Source organism: Thalia democratica, chromosome 4 (assembly GCF_965202585.1).
Source record: "Thalia democratica chromosome 4, ktThaDemo2.hap1.1, whole genome shotgun sequence".
Classification (NCBI taxonomy): domain Eukaryota; kingdom Metazoa; phylum Chordata; class Thaliacea; order Salpida; family Salpidae; genus Thalia; species Thalia democratica.
In genome coordinates this window covers 56,493,661-56,517,738 of record NC_139168.1, presented here as the reverse complement: position 1 = coordinate 56,517,738, position 24,078 = coordinate 56,493,661, and the positions used below count along the sequence as shown (strand labels likewise).

The window sequence follows — 24,078 nt, the reverse complement described above, 5'->3', positions numbered from 1 at the left end:
ATTTGATGACCTTGTAGAATTATGTACGAGCTATGATAGCTCATTATAGTTTATTTATAACAACTTAGTTTTTTGTTGCAGATTAGTCATTTATTTTAAGGCAGTAAGGGGAAGGTGATGGGAGGTCCAACATTTTTTCAAAAAATAACATTGGTTCTTATTTGAAAGTTTAGAGTAAATACTTCAAGATATTTTCCGTAGCACAAAAAAATTCAGTAAGCTTTTCAGACATAAACAGTTCTGAAAAAAATCCATTACAACCTTGTGGAACAAAAAAAATCTAGGTCAATTTTCTAGGGAATTTGATATCCATTAAAAATCTACTCCTCCTTCAATTTTGAAAAAAAAAACTTATTTTAAACTTTCTTTTTTAAACTACAAACAACACAAATTAAAAAAAGTTTTTTTAGTTATTTTAAAATAAAATATTCTTTAAAAGTTTAAAAATCTGACTCATACAAGTTGTTCAAAGTTCAATAAAGATTACCCTTGGAATGTTTTTAAACATTTGCTCAAAAGCTGAAGGAGGAAATTGATTTTTATATTTTTGATTTTTTAGTTTTATTGAAGTCTTTATCTGTGATCGCTTATATCTCAAAGTTACTTGTGATTTTTTAACTTAAAAAATGGTAGCATAATATTTTATGTAAAAAAAAAGACAAAATTTCAAAAAAAAAGTGATTTAATCTGTGGCCTTAAAAACTAAATAAACAAACAAAATCGAATTTTTTAGCTAGATTAATCTTATTAAAAGTATCAGTTTGTAGTTAGACTTCATGGTTCGAGAGACTAAATCAGATAAATAGGAAGCATTTAAAGTGGGTCAACAGCCATTAACACAAAAGAATACCATTGTTAGGGCAGAAATTTAACCAACCCAATGACAAAATTGATAATGCAAAACATTATATTTTGATTAGCTTTTAACTGTATGTGATCAACTAAAGTTTGAAACATTAAACTGCTAAAATAATAAATATTTTGATAATTTCAAAGTTTATAATCTAGAATTTTTTTTTATTAACTGTAAATTTGAAACATACTTACAAAAATCATTTTTTTGGGTTTTAAATCAAAGTAAAAATATTTTAGCAGATTAATGAACTTTAAATAGTCATTAGATAAACGAGCAACATAAAATTTTTAGTTTACACCTAAAATGTGTGTTTAAAACTTTTTTTTTGTAATAAATAAAGATTATTTTGTTTCAGAAACTTTTTTTTAGTATTTGCTTCAAGTTATAAGTACACTATTTTATAATTAATAACTTATAATAAGGAACTATTATTTTTAATAAACAAGTTATACTTTGATACTTTTAGAAATGAATGTGTACATTTCAAAATATTTGAAAACCACACAATTTTTCTATGCCTTTAAAGTTATTAAAGAAATATTACTAGCTCAATAATTTTTACAATATTGCCTTCAAAAGTAAAAACTTTTGAAACATATTTTACAAAAAACTTTTTTTTTCTTTTTGTATACATTTTAAAAATATCAACTTAAAAAACTCACAAGTTCTGGAAGCTCAACCATATATCCAAAATTTAGTGCCAAAGAAAATAGTAAAAACTTAAAAGAAAAGTTCATATTAAGTTTTTAACTACACTTTTAGTGTTCCTTTTAATTAGTTGTGGATATTGCTGATGGATAAAAACAATAAAATTTTCTGAAATTTTAAATTATAATTTAGTTAGTAAACTTAATAACTTTTTTTTTGATATTTTAATGTAGTGCATCCAGATACAGTTAATTTAAAATATTCAAAAAGATAAGTAACACTTAAAATAATGTTTTTTTTTTAATTTTTACCAAAATAAATCAAGAAAGTTTTCTGGTTGATCGGCCAGATTTACCAGAAAAGCCCTTTAGAAAGACATACAAGAAAAGAAATATCAAGTAATTTTGGAAAACTGAGTAATAATGTAAAGCTATTCAAAGTTTCACTTAAAAACCGTTTTGCTTTTAAGAGAAAGTTAAGAGTTTAGTGCAATTACAATTCTTGCCCAGGCAAGTCTGATAAAACAAACAGTAAGAAAGAGAATAAAAAGAATGAGAGCACATTTCTCTTTTATGAGGTATTATCATAACTGGTTGACGCAATGTTTTTGATTGAATTTTTTGGACACAAGCTGAGAGGACAGACTGAGTTGTGTGGGGAACCGCGAGGAGTTGCAGAGACTGTTTACAAGAATGACACTTGAATACTGGTATTAAGTTGTTTTATAAAGTTTTAGTATATAATACTATAATTGTATTTATTAGATTTTAAGATTCTTATTTAAAGTAAGTTTTGTAATTCTCTTAATGTACTTTTCTATAGCTCTTTTGATTTTCATCAAGTGATTTATTAAAAGCATTTTTTACAGTGGTTTAATATTTAGCATTTTTCACATAAGTGACATACTTTTATAGTTCTTTTAGTTTTCAACTTTTGGTTTTGCATTTAATATTAAGTATTTATAAAATATCATTGAGTTTTTTTATAATGGTTAACTTACAGTATTTTTGTACACGTATTACATATTTAATAGTTCTTGTGATTTTTAAAATTGGTTTTGTATTCATTTAAGTTCGTTTAATAGAGAAACCCACTAAATTGTTGAGCCTGGTTATTTATAGTAGTATTCATATTTAGTAAAACTAATTCTACGGTAAAGTAATAATTATGTTAAATCCAAATAGTAAAGTCACACTCAGATTAAGCCCCTAGCGTAAACTTTCTAGGGTAAATGAACCTTTGGATGTTGGATCACCAACACCCTATGGTTTCAATAATACTTACTTTTTACTCAATATATGAAAACTGTATTAAAATTATCATTTTAAAAAACTACTGAGAGTAATATAAAACATTTGAATAAACTTTGCTTACAAACTATTTGTTGTAAATGTTGTATTTTTATCTTAATAATTTTTCTATAGATATTATATCAAAGGTTTTATTTTTTCCTGTCCTTCGACAGAAATACTACACATTGTCACTGGATATGACACTTTAATAAACTATTAATGACTTTTTAGTAAACTAAAGAAACCAACACACCTGCCTATTTTTTATACTGACATTGAAGATTAAACTGTATTGCTAAACTTTGATTTATTAGAAAACTGTAACAGTTTTCAATCTACTTTTTCCTATTAGCCTATTTTTTGTGGCCCACAAATTAGTTTTTAGCTATTAACACACTATTTCTAAAGCATAAAAATTATAAGTTTTAGGTAATTTCCTAGAATGATGTTGCACCAATATCAAGCTGAGATTATATTTTTTTAATAAACACACATAATTTTAGAATGAGCTTCTATCAAAATAAATACATTGCTAAGGTAAGCTTGAAATTTTAATTTACTTGAGGTTTAAAACAATGCACGCATACTTATCTTTTATATTTATGGTGTATTTAGAAATTTTATTCAGTACTAAATACATGGTTGCCACTGATCAAGCTGAGAAAAATTTCCTGACTTTTCCTGACTTTTTCTTGACTTTTTACCAAAATTTTCCTGACTTTTTTAAATCAAACTATTTAATTAAACTTATTCTAAAATACATAATCTAACACTTGAAACTATATAAAGCTTTTAATCTAATTTTAATACAGGTTAAAAACAACATTGTTTGCTAAATTCTATCATCAAACTTCCAGTACATCACTTAAACCATCTGTGTATGATTGATGTTTGTGATAAATAGCTCTATCAGCAAAATAATTGTATTATTACCTTATAAACACAGCTTATCTGAAAAAAGACACTATTTTTTAGCATTTCCTAGTATGAATGTATCTAGATAAACTAACGACATATAAGGAACTTTTACAATTAAAACCTTGAACTAATAACGAACTTTCACAACTAAAATCTTAAAACAATTACAAATTTTTACAGTTGAACCTTAAAACAATAAAGAACACAAATTTTTAGAATATGTAAACTTTGGCATAATTAAAATATAAGAAAACAATTAAATACTGATCTGAAAAAAAAAACAATGGTTAGTCTGAGTTTGAAAACCCAATACATAAAGTAATAGTTTTCTGTACAAATAATTCTAATCTAACACCTTAAGACGAGAATAAATTTACTCTCTACCAGTAATAAGCTATTTATCTAACTAAAAGTAAACTTTAGTCAGACTTAGCATATAAGTTGTAAAACAACCTATAAGTTAAAAATATCTAATAATAAAAGTATTTACTTAAAACATGTTTTACTTATATAAACTGTTTACTTAGTTTAATTAAATACTACCTAAACTATTTAATATAGAATCCTTAAATTTAAAATCATTTAAAAAAGAATATACTTAAGTAACTGTAAAAAAAAGACATAAAAAAGTAAACTATATATCTGTTGTATAAAATATTTTCTCTTATCATTTATTATAAAATTTGTAACAAATAAATATACTCTTATTTACTTTAAAAACTTAAGTTACTCTACAAAAAATACAAATAATAAGTAAACTTAATCTTGGCATATACCTCTCTTATAACTTATTTTATAAATTTAAACAACTTTGAAAAAAATATAAAGAGGTAAAGTAAACATATTAACTTGTTACATAAAATACTAAACTAACTGCTTAGTTATAAAGAACTCAATTATTTACTTCATCAAAAAACACTTTGATTCTAAAATTATGCTAGATAAACTTTTGTGTATATATCACAGTTTCACTATGGAAGTGTCCTTGCTACAAATCATCTATACTAAAAAGCTTACAAAATCTGCTTGTTCAAGTAGGGTACTTGTTCAATATGTTAATAGAAAATTATTGCAGTTTTATAAAATATATTTTACTTATTTATACCTTATGAAGGCATTGGAAATAACATTAAATATTTATGTAAATTTCTAGGAAAATTTTGGAATTTTTTTCTGACTCTAAAGAACTTTTAATTAATTTTTACCATTTGAAGGCTTTGGAAAACAAGGAATTTTGTAAATTTAAACTGACGAAATCTGACTTTTTTTTAATTTTATCAAATTTCCTGACTTTTCCTGACTTTTTTTCAAAACCCCCCGTTTTTTCCTGACTTTTCCTGACTTTTGTCATTTTTTAAAATTTTTCCTGACTTTTCCTGATCGAGTGGCAACCCTGTAAATAACTATAAATATTTACAGATCCAGATGAAGATAAGCATTTTAGAACAAAGTTAGAACAACTTTTGGTGACCTTTCAACTACGTTTGACATTTTATCTACATGCAAAACTTTATGGTGACATAAAAAAAAATAAAATATTTATAAAGACAATAAAACATATAATCATAGTTTTTTGTTATTTAAAAATTAAATATTGTGTGTGCAAAACCTTATAGGCATAAAAAAAATATTTAATACTTTTTTTTTTGTTTTTCTCAGCAGAAATTTTGTGCGTGCGTTAATTTGTAGAATTTATTCTAGAAACAATAAAACAAATTAATCAAAGTTTTACTGTTTTACTCAGCATAAAAATCAAGTGTGCGTCTACTTGTAGACATAGAATAATACTTAAATCAAAATACAGTTTAGTTTTGAAGTAAAACAGATTATTATCATGTATTGCTAAATTTTTGTTATTTTTATTTTTAAATAGTAATTTTGTTTATCATAAGAATTTTTATTTAATTATCAAGTAGACTTTTTATAATGCATTTTAAATAACTAATTACAGGTAAGTTAATTGTGTTGTGATTTTGTCTTTTGCTATCTCATCTAATATTATGTTATAAGTGTGTTTTTTTATAAAACCTTACTTAGTTCATTTACTTTTTCAAAAAGTAAATTTAGTTCATCTACTTAAATGTTAGTTAAGTAAATATTATGTAAATAACAAGATACATGTTAACTTATCAAAGTTACCAATTTTCCTTCTTTTATTGTAACTTTAGTTTAAAATAAACAGATTTTTTAAAGTGAGAATTTTTAAATATGACACTATAAAGTTTTGCATGTAGACAAATTTTGAATGGAGTTGAAAGGTTTACCAGAAGTTGTTCTATTTTTGCTCTAAAAAGCTTGTCTTCATCTTGATCTGTAAACATTTATAGTTGTTTAGTATTTAATAAGACTTCTAAATCCACCACTAAATATAAAAGATAAGTGTGTGTTAATTATTTTTAAAATTGTTCATTATTTTAAACCCTGAGTAAAAAAAAATGTTGTACCTTACAGTAATGAGTACTTTTTAAAGAACAAACCTTATGATGTATTTATTTTGCTACAAGCAAATTCTAAAATTATGGTTTAGTTAGAGTTTTAGAATTTTAGAGCCTAAATTAAGTTAATATGAATATAGTTTCCATTCAATATTGATGTGACATCATCCTAGTAAATTACTAAGTTCTATAATAAAAATTTCAAACTAGGCTCCAATTATCCTGGACTAGACATTAAAAGGTATCCATGGTGTACAACTCAATAACCAAAAGGTTCTTTGTGCACCAGGTCCTAGGAATAAATTGTTTGAACGTTTTTTATTGTTCAATAAACTATAGTATCTTAATTTAATAAATACTCTTTACTCGTGCTTATTTTCAATTAAAAGCAGTTTTTTATGCTTACAATAATTTTGATATAACTGTGGCCTGGGAGGCCCAAGAGCAATTTTTTATAGAAAAACAAAATGTTAAAAGGTAACTAAGTGGTGTGCGACTCATAAACGTAAGGTTTTTCCGTGTACCAGGTCCTATTACTAAATATTTTAAGCATTTTTTTTTTTGTTTTTCTGCTAGTTACAATAAGCTGCTGACCTCTGTAATAATCCAACTAGTATAAAAATATATTATAAACAGTATTTACATTAATCTTCAGCTTAGGGTAATTACTAAAACTAAAACTTTAATAAAACTAAACTTGCACTAAGATAGCTATGCGTATCGCGTCAGCTGCAAAACTAAGGCGTACTAATTGACTAATATTTTTATTATTCTCTTTTTAAATTTTATTTATAAAACCATGTTTATTTATATTCTATACGTAGTCCTGAACAAAACGTTAAAAGGTATCCGTGGTGTGCGACTCGATAACCGAAAGGTTCTTCATGCACCAGTTCCTAGGACCAAATAATTTAAGCGGGAACGGGTCGAAAGTGCACGAAGACAAAATTGCATGAGGTTAATAAAGTCCAGGAGTGGACTAAATTGCACGAGAACAAAGTTGCACGAAGAAAATTTCGCACCAAGGATTAGTTTTGCACGAGTTACATTTTTGCTCAAGAGTAAATAAAAACAAATAAACCTAACCTTAAATTACTTTTTTATCAAGGCTTTTTTCTACGTTGCCGAATGCCGACTCTGTGAGTTCAATTTTTGTAAAACATAAACAAAACTAAACAAACATTGTTTAGTTATACTAACCTAGATATAATTAAATTAAGCTAAAATATAATACTAATAAACCAAAGTAAAAAGTTCTTTAAAGTTCGAAGTTATTCTCAAAATTTAGCTAAATTTATATTGTCTAGTAATTAAAATTATTTAATTAAAATTTATTAATTTAAAATTAACTAAAAAGTCTAGTTGCTATTGAATTATAGGTGATCTTTAAAAAAAGCTGTCATTTTACTGTGGATACACAAACAAGAAATTAAAGAGATCTTTTTGAACTTTTTTTAATTTTTGACCAAACGACCAAAGTTCTAGCGCATTTCAGCTTGAACTAAATAAATAAATCTCGTCCACAACAAACCTTCACCAGTTAGCGCGAGATGGTTTCAAGGTTTTTTCTTATATCAAATACTGATACCTTTTTGTTCTGTAATAAACTGTCTTACAAAAAACATATAACCAACTTATTTAGCATAAAAGTTTATTTTTGTTTATCTTTTAAGTACGGAAAAAAGAAACAAATAATCGTTTTAAAAATCAGAGTGAAAATTTTAATAATAATATTATTGTATTTCGTTTATATAAATGTCAGAATATAGACTATTTCAAAAAATTATAGTGTGTTTAAAGTCTTGTTAGAAAGACGATGCGTTTTACAGCTAATACTACCTTTTATGTAGTCAACCAAAATCGATAATAAGATATAAAAGTTAGTCTGAGAAACTACATATACATTTAAAAATAATTTTAAAACCTAATACTATATGTCAAATTTTTACTCTTATAAAGTTTTCAGTAAGTAATCATAAATTCCCCTTTTTCCTTTTTTTAGGGTTAGCACAGACTCCAGAAAACTAGTCTACAGCCGCTCCTTAATAATTTTGTTATTTGTAATTACTATGATAGTCCTATTTTAAACTTTTAGCATTAATTGTAGTTCTGAATCAAAATGTACACTAAGTATGTCGACGATATTTTCATCAGATTCTCCGATGAAAAAACAGCAAATAAGTTTAAACAAAAATTAACTAATCTTCACCAAAATCTTATGTTTACAATGGAATCCAGTACATCGAATAAATTTCAGTTTCTTGACATAAACATAAAATTAGAAGAGAACAGGTTTATTACCTCAATTTACAAGAAACCATTAAACACAGACGTTTAATTAAACTTTAATTCTTGCACCCCGTACTCATGGGAAAAAAAAATGCTCATCAGAAAGGAAAGATTAGTACCAGAAGAACTACAGAACCAAAAAATAAATAAAACAAAGGATTTTCTTTTAAAAAATGGTTATCCAATTAAGTTCACAGTTAATGAAGTTGAAAAACTACAAAAGTTAGAAGATAAACCACCCATTCCTAAACAATAATATTTAGCAGTTCTTTACACAAAAAAGGTTTCAGAAAAATTCAGCAGCAATATAACAAAATCGTTGGAAACAATTGGTATCAACATTAAAGCAGCCTTCAGAACAGCTAAAGTTGGAAATTATTTCTCATTGAATGATCGGATCAATAAATTTTACAGGAGTTGCATCGTTTACAAGTTTCAATTTCCAGGTGACCTGGAAACCCAATATATTGGAGAAATGCAACGACAACTGTTTGTCAGAGTAAAAGAACACTTAAGGCCCACAAATAGTGCAGTATTTTCACATATAAAACAATGTAAATTTTGTCAAAATTGCGATAATATTTTTAATTGTTTTAATGTAATTAAGTTTTGTAAAAATCGAATCACAATTATGATTAAAAAAAATAAACCAAAATTTAATCATCAACTAGGTCCTGATAAACGATCTAGGAATAGACTTTGCATTTTTAAATAGTTCACTTTTGTTCCAATTATCTTTTTTTGTTTTATGGTTAACTATTTATTCTTTTTATGATTAATTGATTACTACTATATTGATTGTTTCCTAAGTTTACTCGTATTTTGTTTGAATTACTTTTGTGAGTATTTGTTTCTTTCTTAAAGGAAATTACATATATTTTGAAATAAACCTTTTTTTTTCGAAAAAGTATGGTTATTAGTAATTAAGTTATAAACAAATTGAAACTCCAGCTCGTTGGTAAAAACCTGCATGTGCATACAGCAGTGAAATTTTTATTAATAGTAAAGCTCTCCGTTTAACACTTTGAAGTCTCTTCATCTTATTATCGCTCAAAAATATGGTTTAAAGGGCTTGATGTACATAAAGACCTAACGGTCACAGTCATCAAGACACACAATAATTATTTATTTTAGTATTTTGAGCTATATAAAAAAGCTTTTTTAACAATAAAAATCTAACCAAACTAGAGATGACAATTAGCTTTAATTAATTTTATTTTAGAATAAAATGACAATTAAATAGTATATTTTTTTCTTGCAGTAACAAACCAAGGTATCAGGTTTTAATTTGCTATAAATTCTTAAAAACAGTAATATAATAAAAATTAGAAACTTCTTAATTCCAGAAAAACAAAATATTATCTTTTAACCTGTTTTTAATAATAATAACATAATATTTTATTTTAACAAATTGTCTAGTATGTCAAAATGTTCTTTTATCATTTTAAATTTTTTATCTTGTACTTGTAAATATAAAAATATTTACAAAAATTTAAAAAGTTTGATTGCAAGTTTTTCGTTATGTTAATTATTGTTTTACCGAACAAATAACATAACTTAAACAAATATTGTATAAATCAATTGATTTAATTAATAAAATGGTTCTTAATTTTATCTAGTGTATGAGGGAAACAGTTGTTTTATTTGTATGTTGATGGTGTCATTTATCTGCGTAGACATTAGATGCATTTAAGTAGAACTTATTGATTTTTTTTAAGTATGCTTTTATGGATATATATATTATTCAAAGTTAGGTTCTATTTTTTAGTAAATTAATAAGCTTTGTGTTTAAAAATATTCAGAATGAACGACTTTACTTGTTTCAGGTTTACTAAACATAAGTAAACATATGTTAAAATAGTAATTAAAAATTTAAACATTTTTTTATTTCAGCTATTTACATTACTTTGCAATGTTTAAGTTGTATGTACTACAGAAAATGATTAGATATATCTGACGAAAAAAACATATGAATTGATAACCTATTCTAGATTAGAACAACAATTATGATCAATCAGTGTTCCATCAATAAGTTTTAGATTTAGACGAAAGCCATTCAAGTGAGTGATTCAAGTAGTTTTTTGTAGTACTATATATCATTAAACTTTTATTTTATATATTTTTAATATCTTTAAACATAAAAACATCTTTTTAACTATTAGTATTTAAAATCAATAAATCTAAAAAAAACTTTTGTTGATTTCACTAGTAGAGGTTCTAAGATAACGACAAAATAATCTTGGACAAATATATTTGTTTAATGTTAATTACATTAAAAAAAACTATATTACTTTATACTTTTTGCATTTAAAACTAAGATCATGTCTAGTTGAATGAATTACTGTTTTTTACACAAATAACTTCCAACTTCCCCAGCTTTTTATTCATGGTTTACAAAATAGAAACTGTACTTTATTATTTTTTAACGTTTATACTATTTTTTTTAATATTTACTTTTGTTTCTCATACTTCTATTAAAGCAGTATAATCTGTATGAAATCAATAAGTCTTCAAGCTGTGTTTTTTTCACTTCTTATATTAACATTTAGGAAACTTAAATCACCTTTAAAACTTTTATCCTTTAAATATTTATGATTCTTTGTAAAGGTGCATCGAGAAGAGTAAGTAATAAGGCTTGTTTAGGATTTATTATTATTTTTTTTTAATAAATATTACAAAAAGTTTCTATGCTTTTAATTTAACAAAATTAAAAGTAACGTTACAAAAACAGTTAAGTATTATGTATTTTGAAAACTACAGGTAGCATAATAAATTTGACAAACTTGAACTTACAGGAAAAACAAGCAACATTTGAAGTCACAAAATTAAAAAAAAAAAAACACTTAGACTGATTTTAATGTACAGTTAAATCAGCTTTTATTTTATATAGTGTCTACTGCAAAACAAAATTTAAAAGTCTTTTTATATTTAGAAAAAAACTATACATTTTTGAAAGTTTAATTTCTGTGCGAATAAGAATAGTTTATTAATGAAGGCAAGTATAATAATTAGAAATACTTATGTATAATAAATTGCGTGGAAAATTTAAATCGTACTTTTAGAAACACAAAAAACTTTACAGTTTAGTTTAAGTAGTGTATAAATTAAATTTTTAGAAAAAAAAGCTTCTAAATATTTCAAAAAACTAGTTTTAAACAGTCTTTATTTAAAACAATATTTGTCTGTCTAAAAAACAAAAAAGTTAAATATAGCCATATATTTTCACTATCCTTGAAATACGTATGGTTTAGGACCTTTAGCACCTGTATCAGAAATCTGAAAATTTGTTGTTTATTTAATTTATTAAATTTTTGTTAATAAAAATAAATAAGTGGTTACTATATGGTGAACATATTGGTTAGTAATTAGTATAAAGTTTTTTTGCAAAAAGTATATTTTAAATTAATTGAAAAATAATTTAACCTTTTGGACCTTCAGCTACTTAAAACTTTAAATCTAAATACTAGAATAGTACAAAATAGAAGTAAACAGATTACACATAACTTTTAAACATTTTTATTTAGTTTTGAATTTTATGCAAGACGTTTTATTTATGCAAGTTTTCAACTCTGCTTCGAATTAACAAACTATATTCTACAAAACTTCACTAAGTAACTTTAAGATTTCTTATACTTCAAAAATAATTGTTTAATACGTCTAAAAGATATTGTTTGCCTACGATAAATTGAAAAAAAGAAGAAATATATCCTATTGAAAAAGGAGACAAATTCTTTTTTCTTTAAATCTTTCTTGATTTAACGTATATACTACGAGGATAGCTTCTTAAACGCACAGTCTAGACACCGGGTTATTATCATCGCGTAAAGATTGTGCTCTTTTCTCAAAATATTTTTTTGTTTAAAATTTTCGTGTTTTAAGCTGAAAAAATACTTCAAAAGTTTAGTTTATTTTTTATACATTTTGCCTTTAAAACGTCATTATTGTTAACTTAGACTTAGTTAAGCATACGCTTATGTAAAACTTTGTCTTAAGGCAAAGTCAATTGTGCAGTGGACTTGTAAAAAAATGTTCCCTTAACGGCGATTGTCTCCTTTCAAATTAAATTTGTAACAACAAGCGTAATTATGCTGACTTTGAGTGTTTCTATTTAATATTTTTTAGTTATACACTTTGACTATATTATTTAAATTTTTTGTTCATGAATAGCTAACTCGAATATTATGCCTATAGTTACGCTGAACGTTAACCATCGCTAACGTAGAGTTTTATTCTTGCTAATATTCAAATAAGTTGAGTAAATAACTTCTGGTTTAACTATTATTAATTTAATTTATGTTTCATATAATAATGCTGGTAATATGTGACCCTAAATTAAACTTATATTATCAAAATTAAGCCAAACAATAAATTGAAAAACATTTTCGAGTAAAAACTTACAAGTTTTATATAAATTAAATAAAGAGTAAATTGTTATGATTTCAAAAGTAACTTTGAAAAAATTTGTGGCTAAGACATACTAAAAACTCTTTTTTTGCTAGTTTTTACAACTTTAAAACGGCCTAATAAAGTTTGTAATGAATGAATTTGTTCCGCTATTTACAAAAAGCAGCAATATCTGATCCAAAAAATACAAATTGTTCATCCTTAATATAGGACATATATAATGTGTAAATACGTTATCTGATTTAGGCTTAAAATAGCATTGAAACTTAAACAGTAAAAAATATTTTTTAAAGAAGGAAGAATCTTTTTACTGCGTTAAAGGCCATGTTTTCCAGAACAAATCTTTCATAGATTTTTAAAAAATTCTTTGCGGGCTGTGTTGTTTAAAAAGTCTTTACTGTAGAAATTAAACAAAAAGCTGGGTAAAAATAAAATTGCAACTAAATAAATTTCAAATAAGTACTTATGTGCACTAAAAAATAAATTAAGAGATATTTAAAAATACTTATTTAAAAAAAGCTTAATTTTATTTTATTGCCTAAGATATTTTTAGGTAAAAACACGTTGCGGGCTATATGTTCTTACGGGAACCGTTCAGTTCCAACCCGCGATTAATTCCAACCTGCGCACTATTCCCTACCAAACAGCTCCCACATGATCAAACCCGAGAACCGCTTATCGACCAAGGGTAAGGGTTAGATGTAACAGTGATAGTAAAAAAAAAAACAGTAAATAAATAAAAATAATAAAAATTACCAAGTAAATAAACAATAAAAATTTTAGGGTTGGATTTTTGCGCAGGGTCGGACTTGTAAGTTTACAGTTTCTTACCTTTAAATCAAGTATATGCCAATAGAGTTTAAATTGGAAATTACCTTTAAAGTTTTCATTGAATGTTTTTATACATTTATAGTAAGGAGAAAAAATTTATAAGTTTTTATAAACCTATAGTATACATATATTGATATTTAAAAAGAAACTAATATTGCTAATTTATTGATTCTTAATTGTTTAATTATGTCGTTTCCTGAGCTTTTTCTTCTAAATTTAATGTGTTTATTTGTTATAATACAAAAGTTGACTTTTGATTTTTAATTTAATTATACCTAAATCTAAACTAAAACTAATGTTTTTAATAAAATATCACTATATAGTTATTTCCCTTAACTAAAAAAGAATGCTTAATTTACTGGGATGTAAAGAGATAAGACAAATTTAAATAGATTTAAGCAAATTATATATTTTATTCGCAGACGGTTTCGGTGGCAAAAATTTGCGACCTTTTCAAACAAAAATAAAATATTAAACTGCACATAACAATGTTAGTTATCTATACTGTTATTTAAAAAACTATTCATGCGTAAAAAATATAAACAAAATCTATAATGTTGCATATTCAAAAATTCAAGCATGTCTGAATGTAATTAGGTAAAACTGGTATTAGTTTTTAGAACAAATTGGTTTAATATTAATATATTGAGTCAAAGAAAAATACTGAATTTAGAGGTTTTTTTTTTAATATTTATATCTTGAAATTTATCTAAATGGAATTAGTATTGTCTAAAACTGTGATTTTAAGCCAAGAGTCAACAAAAAATCAATAAAACTCAAAGTCGCTAAAGATTTCAAAATCTAATTAGTGCTAATTAATGTAACAGTCGAAATTTAAACGGACCTAAGAACTATCTAAAAAAATTTAAAAAAATTATCCAAGTTGAATTAAGAACTATCTAAATAATTTTTTTAATTTAAACCAAATATCAACAAAAACTCAATGAAAAGTAAAAAAAAATACCTATTTTGTATTATAATTATGATTTGGTTTAAGTTTTGTCTGCTTTCCAGTTTATTAATAAAAAAATGTTTCTGTGCCTGCATGAGTTCATTAATTCCGTTCTTTTGTTGATGCAATTTGTACAAGTTTCAAGTATTAATAAAGCTTCTTTTAAGCACAATCTGCATGTTATTATTCCTGGTTTAATTTTTTTTCCCTTTGTAGTGTTTTCTACCTTATTTTGTAGTTCTTGTTTTCATTTTTTAATTTAAAGGTTAATTTTAAAAGTTCAGTTGATTGTTTATACTGGAGGTAGTTTTTGCTATTTGGATTGCTTTTTATTGTTGTATTGTGTGTTGATATACGTTTTTTTAGCTGATTGGCACTTAGTCAAATGTATATTTTTAGTGAATTATCTGTTTCTATTGTTGCCTGGTAAACTACACTTTCTGCCCTACATTCTCCTCCTTCTAGGGGGCAAGTTTCTTTCTTTCTGCAGTTACATGATTCATCTTTGTTTACTTTATTGTTGTTTATTACTTTTTTGTTGTGTTTTTTTATTATTGTTTCAATGTTTGCCATGCAGCTGTAGCTTAATTTTATATTGTTTTTGTTTAATTTACTATTTTCTCCAAAGTGCTTGTTTATTATTTTTAGAAACATTTCACCTATGTTTGTTTTCACAGATTTGCAATATGGGGGATTGAACGATAAATTTTTTATTTTTTCATTTTTGCTTTCTTCTGTATAGTTAATTTCATAATTGTATCCGTTTACCTTTAAAGAATCATTATAGTCTTTTTTTAAGTTGTTAAACAGGTTTTTGTTACTAGAATTATTAGAAAGTCTGGTCTCTACCATTTTTGGAATTATTTTGAGAATGGTTGGTGGGTGGTTTGAATTTGAATTTATGTAACTTATTTTGTTGTTGTCTTTTCTATATGGGTAGAATGTATAGTTCAGTAGGTTGAAATTTAGATCTAAGTAGTCAATCTTCCAAGAGGGGTTTTCTACAATTATATTTAATCCTATGCTTTTAGTGAATTTGAGCAATTATTTCTTAATTTCTTCTATTTCTACATTGCTTTTTTTTTCTACAGCTATAAGTCCATCGTCTCTATATAATCTAGTTATTAAGTTTGGTAAGATATCTGTTAATGCAGAAAGAAAGAAACTTGCCCCCTGGAAGGAGGAGAATGTAGGGCAGAAAGTGTAATTTACTAGGCAACAATAGAAACAGACAATTCGATTTAAAAACTAGTACCAGTTTTACCTAATTACACTCTGACATGCTTGAATTTTCGAATATGCAACATTATAGATTTTGTTTATATTTTTTACGCATGAATAATTTTTTAAATAACAGTATAGATAACTAACATTGTTATGTGCACTTTAATATGTTATTTTTGCTTGAAAAGGTCGCAAATTTTTGCCACCGAAACCGGTCGCGAATAAAATATATAATTTGCATAAATCTATTTAATTAGTAATCATCAAATGATAATCAAAAAATTATAAATAATAATAAATCTTCAAAAATAATTCCTTAGTCATTGAAAATTAACTAAACTGAGTATCATAGAATGGACTTTACTTTAAGTTTAAATATTATAAATTTCAAATAATATTTATAATTAAATAATTATAATTAAATATATAAAAAATTTCAATAACTTGTAACAATTAAGAAACTTTTTTTAGTGTTATGATAAATTTTTTAAGAGTTTTAGTAACAAACTATGATAAAAATATTAAATACTTTAAATAATTTTCCACCCTCATCATTGTCATTTTTAGGATTTCTACTAACTGCAGAAGTAACATAAAGCTCATCCATATTTTTCCCACCGAAACAGACCGAGGTAGTTTGACGAGCTGTTTCACTAACTTTGATATGTCCAAGTTTAGTTCCTTTTAAAAACATAAATAATTATGTATAAGTATCGTAAAAGTAATACTTTATCATTCACTCATTTAAAAGATAACCTTGAAATTTCTAACAAATGTTGATATCAATCGTTTTATTATTTTTTTATGTAGTTAGATTTATTACTCTAGCTTTATGTTATTTAAAATAACGATGTTTTTTTTACTTAATAAAAACAAGACCAAAAGCTTTGCGTTTGTTTCTATGCCAAATTAAAAAAACTTTGATAACATTGAGCAAAATATTAAACTTTACTAATACACATTTATTAAGCTGCAACTTTGTATAAGTAAGAACACTGTAAGTATTTAGTGTCGAATGCTTTCTAAGGGAGTATGTAAATTTAACAACGGAACCCACGGTAGTTTATTTGAAAATCAGGTTTAATCAGTCAAAATATAATATGAATGGTAACAAATAGCTTTATCAAAATTTGTCAATGAATACAAAATATATTACAAACATTAGTTGATCGATATTATTCAAAGCAAAACAAAATAACTTTCGACTTGTACAAACTTTGGTTTAATAAAATATTTAGAAAGGTAAAAACCTGTTATTGGGTCTACTTTGACAACACCAGACCCAAAGTACAAAGCAACCCACAAGTTTCCATCAACATCTATGCAGTGACCATCTGGTATGCCTTCTTTATCTTTTGAAAACTTTACAACTTGTCTTGGGTTACATATTGAGCCAGTTTCTAGATCATAATCGTATGCATCTATGCTGTACTGTAGATGTTTGCAAATATATTTTAACTAAAGTAAAATAAAATGGTGGCTACAACACAAGTCATACTATTAAAATAATTCATATGAACAGTTCTTAGTATAACGTTTACTTAAGTTAATAAGTATTAGGTTTATTATAGCTAAGAGTTTGCGTAATACTCAAAGCGTAATAGTTTTTATAAGTTCTAAAAATAGATAACATTTTAAAAGTAAAATTTATGTGCATCAATTTTTATTTTATTCTATGCTAATAGGTTTTTACTACCGATTTACAATTACTTATAAATTACATAACAGTACTTAGTAAATTCTATTACACAAAAAATGATAACTACTTTATGAGATATTTTACAATAAGTCTAAAATATAACATTATTTGCTATATCTCAGGCTGGACAAATGTTATTAGAATCCAATCAATATACTCAATAAGGACTATCCTTGGACATAAAGTATTTATAAGTAAACTCCTAAAAAATATGAATATGATAACAACATACAACCTTGTTTAAGTTTTTTTTAAATTGTTCTTTTACTTAATATCTCTCAGGTTAAACAGAACCCATCTAAGAAGGTCCTGATATTTTAAATAGTTTGGTATTTCAGTTCTTAAACTACTTCCAAGAAAAGCAAAATACTAATCTGTTCATTTTTATTATTAAATGTTGGTAAACAGTAGTTATAACTATAAAATATTGTAGATTGGTTATCTACTTTATAAATATCAGGGTTTCGCAGATCGAAAAAGTAACGATCATAAAAAAAATTACTTTTAACTATTTTTTTTAACAAAAAGTTTAAGTTATAGTCTTCGGAAATGAGATCTTTTTTTGTAAATGAAAACTATACTATATTAGTTGAAATAAAATTTTGATTTGGCCGGCGGTCCAAAGTTTGCCGACACTTGACTTACTTTAAGAAACTTTTTACAAACACACCTTGCTAGTTTTCGACATCTAAAAAACCTGTTGTTATTTTTAGCCTTCTTAAACAATCATTTTCAACAAAACACACGTATATTTTATAACAAATTAATCTAAGTGTTTTACTACTAAGTACATTCACTTCATTGGATATCAAACCATTTATTCTGCAACAACACAACAAAAAGAAATTTTTGTTTTAAAAATATCTTGTTTAAACAAATTTTTTTTTGATAATGTAGATTTTATCATTTTTTAATTTTTGTCAAAAAAACAATTTATATCTATTGTTACTTCCAAATACTTATATTATACTTTTTTACATAAAAAATGTTGTTGTTTATTAAACGATAAAAAACGCGCTCAAAAAGTTTGGTCTAAAGACCTGAAGTACGAAAAAGCCTTTCGGTTATCGAGTCAACCATCAATGTTATACCTGTTTTACATTAAAATCGATGTTTTAACATTTTTAGCTAGTGTAAAAGAACTAACTTAGTTATTTTTATTTATTCCAAACCTGCTTGAAGTAAACAAGTCTAAAGTTTTTTTAAATTCCAAGCTAAGATTAAGACTGTGTTGTAGATACGTGTGTTTTGTTAATCAGTCGTATTTAACATTTTCAAAATTATCGTTTACACACTTTTATACCTTAAAAAAACTCATAAACATCTATAAACATTTGCTAATAGGAATTGTATGCGTCAGGCTAAATTAGTGTTTTTAGAATAGTTAGCAAAATATCCATTTTTGTCAGTTCAAACGCTTGAAAGTTTCTAAATGTCATTTTTGTCAATTCAAATGCTTGAAATTTTTTTTTTCAAATAAATTATAAGTTGCAAACCTCTTTTAAAAAAGCTTTTGATTTTTGTAGCTTTAACTTTACTAAAATTATTGCATTTTGGCCAAATTTAAGTATTTTCAGTACAAATACTTGAAATTTTCCGAACTTCTCTAAGAGATTTTAGAAGTTTTAAGAGTTGAGTAAATCTTACAACTTCCTATACAAGAAATGTACTTTTTGAAAAATAAATTACTTTTTCATTAGTTGTACGAAGGCGAAGTCATAGTGTAAGTTCACAGTGTCGGTTTAGTTAAATTTATTAAAAAAAAACGGTTAAGTTTAGAACTCTGAAAATAAAATAATAAGTATTTCTGTAGCATAAAAACTCCAAAAACAAAGAATTTCACGATATTTTCTGGAAGCCATATCTAAATAAATACATATTTGAAGTTAAACAATAAAAATTATGCTAATAAATTTTGTAATTAATAGTTTATGCAGTAAAGAATAATCAAAACGTTTTTTTGTCGTTTCATCTAGTTATAAACCTATCCAACGACGGCTAGGAAAATTGTCTGTCTAAATTTGCAAAGTTTTGCGTACGAACCATATTATAATAGATTCTGAATTATATTTAAGTAAATATTATTATTTATTTTGCGTTTTATCGTACAAGAAATTCTATAAATAATATAGTAAATTTGGATTATACTCTTAATAAAATCTAAAAAAAAAAGTTTACTTTAAGAGAGTCTGTGTAGTACATAGTTTTGTGATCTGACGTCCATGAAATTCCATTCGAAATGTCTATGCTGCCATTTATTTTTGTAGAAACTGTTAAATCATTATTTAAACAAAACAATGATCCTTGGTTAAGAACTGGCTCTGCTGGTTTTTCTTCTTGACCCATTGTACCTAAGATTGACAAATGTCAAGATTGTTTAAATTGTACTTAACTAATTCGTTTAGTTTAAATGTCAAAAAAAAAAGCTTTTTTTATAAACTTTAAATATTAATAACTTGACATTTCAAACGTAATTTAAAAAAAAAACTAAATTATTGATAATAGACCTTATATGAAAGCATATGAAAATCATATATAACGTCCGTAGTATGAAAAAATAAGTTAATTCTACAGCTTGTATAAAAAATTTAGTGGCTTATTTTTAGTTGATAATTATTATTAATAGTATTAGTTTTTTAATTTATTACATTTGCATAGTTTACAATTCGCATATTTTTTAAAAGTTTAAACGTAAACTGGAAAGGTAAGGTTTTTGAATACTTCGTTTATAAAATGCAGATTTTTTATATAAATTTTCTTCAATGTACACTAAAATGTTTTAATTTATTCTTTTTTTTGTTTTTAAATTATTAAAGAACATTTTTATTTTTATGAACCCAAAATTTATTTTATATGGCAACAAAAAAATTTATTTTGAATATGTCGGTGGAATTTTTAAACCTCGTAGAGTAAGTTAAAAGTTTTTCTCATTTATTGAAAAAAAAATAGTAGTCTAGTAGTCTATTTGTATCTAAAAAAGAATAGGACAGCTTGTGATAATTTAAACAATTAAGTGTATGTTTAAAAAACTATTAAAATATAAACACTTTGTTTATCAAAAATATGTTTTAGAGACGGAAGATCTTTTTCTAAATGTTTTGTTTATAATAAATTAGACATAATCGTTTCCTTTTCAAATGATTTTTAAACCAAAACTTGGTTTTTTTATTATTTAAAAACAAATTTTATTAAAAAAATTACTTATAGGTTTCGATATTACTTTTTTAATAAATTTATTGATTAAAATTTCAGATTTTTTTGGCTCCTCTTCTGTTTTGGTGTATACAATTTATAGAAGGAAACAACGTTTTTAATAACCTGCCCAAAACCTTCCCATTGGGTCACATTTGCCGTCGTTAAATCTTGTCCCTTCTAATTCTGTATCAACTTTGTAAATAGTCTCAACTGCACCTGATTTTTCATCAAAAAATGCAAATTTTTGACCTGCTGCAATTACAAGACCACCTTTTTGTCGTGGAACTACCGCTCCAACTGTTGGTACTTCTGTTTTTAAGAATTAATCAAAAACATTTAATCAAAATAAGAAAAACATCGTAGTTCACGCCTGATCTTGAATGATTAAAAAACAGTTTTTTTGCAAAATAATTTAGTTTAAAAGATTCTACTTGAATAAGATTTTATATAAGTACTGACGAGGTCTTTGACCGAAACTTAGTTTACTTATTAAAGTCTTGAAATAATAAGCTATATATGACAGCTAGTTTGAAAACAACAATTATATATTCAACAAACGTTTAAATATCTTTATGTTTAACTTTAAAACTGTATCAAAAGACAATATAACACTGTTTTATTAGTTTTGTCGAACTTGTAGTTGTTGATAAAAACAAATAAATTGAAATTTTGTGCAAAATTAAAAGTTTGATCAATAAGTTTTTATAATCTAATGTCATTTAAACTATAACCGTTGTTAATTTTAAACTGTTTTTTATTTGTATTCTAAACTAAGCTGTTATTTATAATTGTAAGTTAGTATAGTTTAATAAAAATAAACTACGTTCTAGTTTAAAATTTTATGTTTATAAACATTATTTTCAATATCTAATTGAGTTTTTTGCGTTTGTCAAGTTAAAAAATAAAATATTTTTTAAGAAAAGTTATTATCTAAAATATTTTCTTTCCTTTTATACTTAAACAAAAATACAATGTTTTTCATTATCAAGACAAAAAAAAGATGGTTTTGACTTTATACTTTTTTATAAATTAATTGTTTACGATTGTTGGTTTACAAAACTCTGTTAGAAAATTAACTCAAGTATTAGACTTATACAATACTAATGTATAAAAACTGCTGCAAGTTAATGCGATTTCCGATAATTTTATACATACTTATCACATATTTTTTTATTTTCTTATGTTAATTTTTGTAGTTAGATCTTTCCTGTAGAACAGTAATTTAGTAGCACTCAGACAAAATCTAAAAGTTAAGTTAAAAAATTAGTTGAAAAAGAGTATCAAAAAGCGTGCGGAAATTTAATAATTATAATTAAAGGACCTTTCAAAATTAAATTTCCTTAAGTTTTATGAAAACTTAGTATAACCTAAGTATAGTTTGATATTAGTAAAATGTTTAGTATGATTTTAATTTAAACATTTTCTTAACTTTATATTAGTTTCACAAAAATAATCTGTCAAAAATGTACGTCGTACAACATAAAAAAATCTATCTTTAAAAAATGACTCCTTTGCAAAAAAGTCGCTATGAGCAAAAGTAATATTTTCGCAAAAGTGACGACTCAGGCAAGCGTGAGACAGTGCATATTTAACAGTAATCAAGCTATAATAATTTTTAACTTGTTTATAATTTACTTTAAAATATTTTAGACTTTTTAAATACTATAGATAAAACAGAAAAAAAAATCCTACTTTAACTTGTTTGTTTAAACTAACTTTTTTTTTTCTTTTTTCATTTCGATAATATATAGAAAACGTTAGTTTAAAAATAAATCTCGTTAAGCCCTTAACATACCTTTTATAATAAAAGTTTCTAGAAAATCAGAATAAGGGTTCCATCTTTGAATTGAAGCTTTATTTATATCAACATACAAAAGAGTATTAGTGATATGATCCCAATGAGGACCTTCACCTAGTGAGCACTTAGGCAAAGCTAGACAAGAAATTTTTCCAGGTAACATATAGATTTCTAAACTTTTGAATTTTAGATTGCTTATTTAAATTGAAAGTTTTTAAGTTTTTACAAATAAAATTTATATACACACCTAGGTGACTTATTAGAACAAATTTAAGTTGTGTTATTTAGAATTTCGATTTACTTTTAGAAATAATATTTAATTAAGGTTTTGATGCAAGTCTAAAACTAACTGTGAAAACTTGAATTTACAAATAAATGTTAGTACTAACTTACTTAAAATGTTTCAAACAAAAGAAGTAAATTAGAACTTCAAAACTATTTATTTTGTTAATTAAACTTCTGTAAATTTACAAACTTTCAAATGATACCAACTGTGGTATTAAGTTAATGTTTTAAATAAATCAGCAATTAATTTTTAAAATGTGGGTATTTAAGCTTTTAAAATTAAAAGTTGCTAAAGTATAATAACTAAAAAAAGTGTCAGCAAACTTTTAGACAATGTATAAAAAAAATTAAACTGAAAAATACTACTAATTTAGCAAAAAACATAATTTAATTAGAAAAAAAAAATATGTACTGAAAGTAAAAGTATTAATTATAAGCGCTTAACAGATAAGTTTATACTGTTTAAAAATTAACTTTGTTTTTGTTGACTTTACTATTATGTAAACAATAAACGTGTTTTATCGAAATGCTAAAAATATATGCAAAAACTCTTTTAGTTTTAAAGATTTTTTTTCATCAGTTAAACTCACGAAAAGCACAGACTACATACAACTTTATCCGTTTTTTAATATAATTTGTTTGTAATTTATAGTTTATTGTAGTTTATTATCAAAACTTGAACATAGATATTAAAACTTATAGCACTTAAACCGAAAATAAGCAATAAGTAAGCGAAAGGAAGGAGATAAGGCCTTGTTGTAATTCTTAGATATTTCAAAACTTGATGTAAATTATATTTGTATCTTCAATTATTATAATATCTTGAAGCAACTCACTCAACTGTTTTAAGAGTCGTTAATTAAATTTTTATCTATAACTAAAAATAAATTAAAATAAAATACTTTGTTTAGTTTATTGAATTGCTTACAATAAGAATTTTTATTAACAATGATAACAGTATTATTGATAATAACATTGTTTATTGATCGACAAAAGAAAAGCGCTCAAAAATATTGTCTAAGAGCCTAAAGTAGAAAAGAACTTTTCTGTTATCGAATTGTACACCACATGGTTTTTCAATCTATTACGAGCTAATAAAAACTAATTGAAAGATTTAAAGTTTCAAACCTTAACAAATAAATTCTACAGTTATACCCCAAAGTGCATTTTTATATGGTAAAAAAGTCTACAAACCAAAAAAATGGTATCGGGAAGGGTAGCCCTAATTCTAGCCAACTGGTTTGTAACAACT

General features: G+C 24.8%; 2 protein-coding genes across 4 annotated transcripts in view; both read right to left on the bottom strand.

Moving 5' to 3' along the window:
• Nucleotides 1-1,661, bottom strand: part of LOC145834572 (cartilage-associated protein-like) — a 29,385-nt gene extending 27,724 nt beyond the window's left edge. For all 3 annotated transcript variants that reach the window (XR_014369787.1, XM_082942031.1, XM_082942032.1), the window contains exon 1: nt 1,519-1,661. Coding sequence is in view for 2 of the 3 variants with exons in the window: in XM_082942031.1 (XP_082798157.1) it covers nt 1,519-1,593 (75 nt within the window). In the remaining variant the exon portion in view is untranslated. The remainder of the gene's footprint in view (nt 1-1,518) is intronic.
• Nucleotides 1,662-15,070: 13,409 nt separating this feature from the next.
• LOC145833454 (regucalcin-like) lies at nt 15,071-22,704 on the bottom strand. Its single transcript, XM_082940631.1, has 6 exons — nt 22,539-22,704; nt 20,867-21,049; nt 19,727-19,899; nt 17,100-17,280; nt 16,379-16,530; nt 15,071-15,109 (listed from the first exon to the last, which is right to left on the bottom strand). Exons 1-6 carry the CDS (start codon nt 22,702-22,704, stop codon nt 15,071-15,073), a joined length of 894 nt encoding a protein of 297 aa, XP_082796757.1.
• Between the last annotated feature and the right edge of the window lie 1,374 nt (nt 22,705-24,078).

Coding starts and splice junctions, on each gene's coding strand:
- LOC145833454 (XM_082940631.1), bottom strand. CDS start 22,704: ATGTTACCTGGAAAAATTTCTTGTCTAGCTTTGCCTAAGTGCTCACTA. Junction 19,900..20,866: donor AATGGGAAGGTTTTGGGCAG/GTTATTAAAAAC, acceptor TGTCAATCTTAG/GTACAATGGGTCAAGAAGAA. Junction 16,531..17,099: donor CAAAGTAGACCCAATAACAG/GTTTTTACCTTT, acceptor TGTTTTTAAAAG/GAACTAAACTTGGACATATC.